The sequence below is a fragment of the Ixodes scapularis genome, unplaced genomic scaffold (genome assembly GCF_016920785.2).
Source record: "Ixodes scapularis isolate PalLabHiFi unplaced genomic scaffold, ASM1692078v2 PGA_scaffold12__126_contigs__length_90152505, whole genome shotgun sequence".
NCBI lineage: Eukaryota > Metazoa > Arthropoda > Arachnida > Ixodida > Ixodidae > Ixodes > Ixodes scapularis.
In genome coordinates this window covers 79346455-79353065 of record NW_024609838.1, presented here as the reverse complement: position 1 = coordinate 79353065, position 6611 = coordinate 79346455, and the positions used below count along the sequence as shown (strand labels likewise).

At 42.8% G+C, this 6611-nt stretch overlaps 1 protein-coding gene across 1 annotated transcript; it reads left to right on the top strand.

The window, feature by feature from the left end:
* The first annotated feature begins 2133 nt into the window (after window positions 1–2133).
* On the top strand, window positions 2134–3406 carry LOC120847503. The gene has a single exon (XM_040219298.3). It carries the CDS (start codon window positions 2214–2216, stop codon window positions 3207–3209), a length of 996 nt encoding a protein of 331 aa, XP_040075232.3. The 5' UTR covers window positions 2134–2213; the 3' UTR covers window positions 3210–3406.
* Window positions 3407–6611: the final 3205 nt, after the last annotated feature.

Below are 6611 nucleotides of genomic sequence, written 5' to 3'. Positions count from 1 at the left end.
GAAAGAAGTCAATCCTTTGTCACAATGAAGCAATGGTGAGGGTGCAGGCTAGCTGGTGTAGGGGATCTGTCGGCAACTTGGAGTTGGCGCCATCAAAATTGTTTTTGACTGGAATGTACGGGGGCTTGGGAAAAGGAAGAGGGAAGGGGTGGAGTTTTGGGAAAAGGAAGGGAAAAAGAGGGGGACGGAGGGTGGCGAGTGACATATATGTTTTTCCTGTGAAATAAAGTTTGTAGCTGCGTTTGAGACTTCGTCCCTGTCGTTCTGTGTTTTGTCCCTTGTCCGTATCCCCAGTCTCGGGTTACAACTATGCTCTTTGTCACAACACGTGCTTTTTCCGAAGCGTTTTTTTTTTCTTTTCACGACAACGCTTTGCACGATTTGGCCCCATTCTAGCCAAACCGTTTGTCTAGCTTCTGATTTTTTAAATGTCATTAGGTGATCAAAAATGTGTAGCACAGCCGAAATATTACTGCAGCATCACTGCAGCATATAAAAAAACGCTCTATCGCAGTAGTGTATAATTTCATCATTCAACAATTTGTGGCGTCAAACCGTGGAAATCGAGTCGGAAACAAAATGATTTTGGATATAAATTTTATATAACCTGAATATTAAAGTTTTCGAGACCTTCAAAGTGTATATAAAATTTTAGATCAAGGTCTATAACAAGGACACTGAGTTATATCAAACTCTCTGTCAGCTTCTCCGCAGTGCTGTTTGAATTTTCGTTGGCATATTCTTGGTGGTTCAGTAGCGTGTTCCTCTGTGACCATCAGGAAACAGACTGAAAAATGAAATGAGTTTTAAATATAACATTGAACTGTTGTGCAAAATTTATGTTCAATTTATGCGTGGTTGAATAATGTGCTACTTAAACAAAACATTAAAGCAATTTTTAGTTGTCCTAGCAACAATTTGAACACACTGAAAGACTGCCTAACGCTCCTGGATTTATAAAAATGCCATTTCACAATATCAAAAACAACTCGTTATTAGGTTATAACTTATACTTTTTAAAACAACGAATAAAACTGCGTATTTCGATATAAATTTATAGATGCTAGAAAGTATCTTTAATACACTATCACGATACATTTGTATAGCGGATACTGCCCAGCCCTAATTTAGGGCTAGAGTGTAGTTGTTATGCAATTTGTTCCCTGTTGTGAAGCACTTGCATTTATTTTGTTCCTATATTATGTTTTGCTTGGAACAAGAAAAATACTTATTTTTTTAGCGTTATACTTTGATTGAATTGTAACGAAGGTTGATAATATACAAAACCAATTAAAATAGGTAACTGTACAATAGAAAATTGCGTACTGTATGCCTTTTATGTGCGCTAATAAATGACGGACCAATCGCTTTTATGTCATAGATGTTAACAGCTCACTGCTGAACGAGGTAATTCTTATTTGGCTGGCAGTACTTTGTGACAAAAGCCTTTTTGTGCTTGCACACTTTTTTAGGGGACAGTGTCAGCCTCAAGAAATCTGTATGTACAGTGGTCACCAAACTTAAGCGGAACTCAAAAACGCTGTCTTATGTTAAGGAGGATCTTTCCTGTCTGCGGCTCAAGAACGGCTCAACGTAGCGGTTACAGAACAACCCGAGCAGGAGAGGCCACTTGGTGGATCGTGGACACGACGCTAATCTTAGAGCCCGGCCAATGAATACTTACCGCCAGCTTTCAGATGAAGGGGCGTATATGGGGGAGTGGGCATGGAAGCTTTGCAGCGATGAGGTGGCTTATGTTTTTCGTCTTGCCGCAGCTCCTGTCCGTGTCAGCGCGTGCGTCCCCTTCCAGCCGGCGACACGATGACGGCGCAGCTTTGCTCCGGTTGACGGGCCGCGAGCTACCATCCGCCACGCGCTCGTCGACCACAGTGTTGCCCGCTGGGATCAAGATCACAGAGGACCTCGCTCGTGCTATGCCATCAACAGCGACATCAACGGAAGCGCCTACAAAGGGACCCCCCCGGCTACAGCGCGCCAGTGGGCATGGAAGCTTTGCAGCGATGAGGTGGCTTATGTTTTTCGTCTTGCCGCAGCTCCTGTCCATGTCAGCGCGTGCGTCCCCTTCCAGCCGGCGACACGATGACGGCGCAGCTTTGCTCCGGTTGACGGGCCGCGAGCTACCATCCGCCACGCGCTCGTCGACCACAGTGTTGCCCGCTGGGATCAAGATCACAGAGGACCTCGCTCGTGCTATGCCATCAACAGCGACATCAACGGAAGCGCCTACAAAGGGACCCCCCCGGCTACAGCGCGCCAGTGGGCATGGAAGCTTTGCAGCGATGAGGTGGCTTATGTTTTTCGTCTTGCCGCAGGTTAGTAGTCGTAAACCTTGCCACTGTTTTAGGTCGAATTATGTTTGCCTAGTTGTGCTTCCATGCCCCGGAGCTGTTATTGAATCTTTTAGAGCGTGTATTGAATCTTTCAGAGCTTTGTTGCTTTTGTTGTCTGGGGATGTAGAGAAGAACCCAGGCCCTATGAGCAAACAACAAGAGGATGAATTCCTTGCGCTTGTGCAGACGGTCGCGAAACTTCAGAGTAGCCTTGCTCTTCTGCAACAAGAAGTAAACCTACTAACACAAAAAAACATAGAAAGCGAAAAATCTGCTTCCGCTCTAGAAGAACGCGTTATCAACCTAACAACTGAACTCGACTTACTAAAGCAGAAGGAAATCGGTAACGTCACACCTACCGAACCTCAGCTTACTACAGCTCTAAACGAACTTTCGCAGCTGAAAACTCGTTGTGACGACGCGGAGGGCAGATCCCGTCGTAACAACCTTCTATTTTTTGACGTCACTGACACCGATAGGGAAACGTGGGCCCAGTCCGAGGGCTTGGTAACCGGCCTGTGTTCCAGTAACCTAGGCGTGAATATCGAATCAAGCAAAATTGAAAGAGCGCACCGCTTGGGAGCGTTCAATCCACAGAAATGTCGCCCTATAATTGTGAAGTTTTCATCATTTAAGGATAAAGAGGGCATTCTTTCGTCGGCATTTAAGCTCAAAGGAACACGTGTAGCCATCAGTGAAGATTTTCCCATTTCTGTCCGACTTGCGCGCCGTCACCTTCTTGATTTTGCCAAGCCTAAAGGCACGACTTACAAGCTGCGTCACGATAAGCTGTTTTTAGATAATAAGTGTTATGTATATGACGCCGCTCTTGGTGCCGTGAAGGAAAAAAGTGCATAGCAATGCCAGCGTTCATTTCGTTTTTCGTCACCCAATCAACCTGCAAAACGCCGTGATATCTGTAACAAACCTTCTTATCATTCTATTTTATTTACTAATATTAGAAGCTTGATACCAAAAAGAGATGATGTGATTTCCTTGGTTGAGGCATGCAACGCAGATTTCCTTGTGCTTACCGAGACGTGGCTAAGCCCCGATATATCCGATACTAAACTTTTTCCTTTGTGTTCAAACTTTCGTGTGTATAGGTGTGATAGATCCGCTAGGAGGGGGGGTGGTGTGCTTTTAGCTATAAATAATCACATTCCGTCCCGGGTTATACCAATTCTTACTGACTTAGAAGTTGTATTTGTGTACGTCGCTACGACGCCCCCCGTAATAGTGGCTGTGTGCTATAGACCGCCAGATAGTGATAAAGAACTTGTTAACAAGCTATACAAGTGTATTTCTGAAATCACCACTAAATACCCTAACGCCTTTGTTACTCTCTTTGGTGATTTCAATTACCCGAACGTTGACTGGTCTGCCCTCTCTTCTAGTTGCGCATTGTCTCAAGAATTTATAGACTTTTGTTTAGATTTCAACTTTACAAATGTTATCACTCAGCCTACTAGGATTACTAATCACTGTAGCAATATACTCGACTTGTGCTTAAGCCAAGACCCCTCACTCTTCAGTAACATCACATACTTACCCGGCATTAGTGACCATCTCGTCATCGATTTAACTCTCTCTCTCTCTGCTCCTCGTAGATCACATTACTGCAAATTCATTCGCAATTACGCGAAAGCTGATTACGCATCAATCAACTCGAACCTCGAAGATTTTTATCATACTTTCTCAGTTAACTTCTGGGAAAGAACGGTTAATGAAAACTGGACTCTATTCAAAGATAAAATGATCTACCTAATTGAACGCTTTATTCCACTGACCCGTATTATATCTGACAACACTAACATCACATACTTACCCGGCATTAGTGACCATCTCGTCATCGATTTAACTCTCTCTCTCTCTCTGCTCCTCGTAGATCACATTACTGCAAATTCATTCGCAATTACGCGAAAGCTGATTACGCATCAATCAACTCGAACCTCGAAGATTTTTATCATACTTTCTCAGTTAACTTCTGGGAAAGAACGGTTAATGAAAACTGGACTCTATTCAAAGATAAAATGATCTACCTAATTGAACGCTTTATTCCACTGACCCGTATTATATCTGACAACACTAACCCTTGGTACAATAAAACAATTCATAGTCAATCCAATAGGAAAAAAAGACTCTGTAAGCGGACTAAGGCTGTCAACACTACGGCTTCTTGGAACGCCTACTACGAATGCGCTAGGGCTTATAAATCAGCAATAAATCACGCCAAAACCAAATTCTATAGTATCGACCTCCCCAACATACTAACCACGAAACCAAAGAAGTTTTGGAAAATAATCAATCCGGCACTTTCACTTCCTTTGCAATTTGTAGATGACGACGGACTTCCGCTTTCTGATAAACACGGCGCTCTTGCTATTAACAATTTCTTCTGCTCCATCTTTACTAACGAGGACTTACTAAATATTCCCGACTCGTGCCAATCCATTCACCCTCTCATGGATCCTATCGTAATTGACCGTACTGGAGTACTTAAGGCTATAGATCAACTAAAGGTGTCCTCCAGCTCCGGAGATGACCAAATTAACTCTAAGGTGTCCTCCAGCTCCGGAGATGACCAAATTAACTCTAAGGTATTAATAAACACTAAACACATTTCTTCCACTTTCCTCTGCAACATATTCTCTCAATCTCTTAAACTCTCTGAAGTACCATCAGACTGGAAAGTTGCTAACGTCATACCCGTTCATAAAACAGGCGATCGCCAACTAATCAGCAACTATCGTCCCATCTCGCTCACCAGCGTTTCATGCAAACTCTTGGAGCACATTCTCTATTCTAACATAATAAATTTCCTAGACTCTCATAACCTCCTTTTTAAGCACCAGCACGGATTTCGCAAGTCCTACTCATGCGAAACTCAGCTAACAGCATTTCTAACTGACGTTTACTCATATTTCGATTCCAATGTTCAAACTGACGCCATCTTTATTGACTTCTCCAAAGCATTTGACAGGGTCCCTCATCAACGTCTTTTAATGAAACTAAGAAATATTAATCTTCACCCCTCAGTAGTCAATTGGATTTCTGAATTTCTTACTAATCCCACACAGTACACTTCTATTAACAATATAAAATCTACCACAAGCGCAGTAATGTCTGGCGTCCCTCAGGGAAGCGTTCTTGGCCCCCTTCTTTTTTTAATCTACATTAATGATCTCCATCATTGCATCACTTCTGAAGTACGTTTGTTCGCCGATGACTGTGTCACATATAGACCCATTCATTCACGCCACGATCAGCTAACCTTGCAAAACGATCTCCAACTTATAATTCAGTGGTGTCATAAATGGCAAATGGCTTTAAACTATAATAAATGTAAATCGCTATCTTTATCCCGCAGTTCACATGTTCTATCCTCCTCTTACCACTTTTCTGGCATCCCAGTAACTGCTTGTTTATCGTATAAATATCTAGGAATTCATCTGACATCTGACCTGTCATGGACCACTCATATAACAACTGTCATCGCCGATGCTAACCGCACTCTCGGATTTCTTCGCCGCAACCTCAGACAAGCTACATCCCCCGTAAAACAACTAGCTTATACTACCTTGGTCAGAACTAAACTAGAATTCGCTTCTTCCATATGGTCACCGTGGCAGGCATACCTAACTAACAACCTGGAATCCGTTCAAAGCAGGGCCCTCCGTTTTATTTATTCCGACTATTCCCCATACGCAAGCATATCAGGACTTCGCCAATCAGCTAACCCTGACACTCTTTCTCACGGCCGCAGGGTGTCTCGTCTTTCTCTTCTTCATCGGATCTTTTATTACAACAGTCATCTCAGACAAAGTTTGTTATCACCTCCTTACCGCATTTTCCCTCGTCTCGACCATTCTTGTAAACTCCGTCCGATTTCATCGTCAACCGTCACTGACCAAAGGTCTACTCTACCATTGGCCATTGACGACTGGAACTCACTGCCTGACGTAATTGTTACCTTATCTGATACTAAGAAATTTTCTGCAGCCATTAGCTTATTTTTTCTAACCCATAACTAGATTACAGCGTGTTTTTGTAGATAAATTATTTTGTTACTTGTTTGTTTTTTAAGTGTTCACTCCCTTGTGTAATGCCCCCTGGGCCTTCAAGGAATAATAAATGATGATGATGATGATGATGATGATGATGATATGATGTTGGTAAATCAATGTTTGGATATTTTAATAAGTAAACGCTTGATGTTCTACGGTATGACGCAAAATCGCATCGTAGGCAAATTTTTTT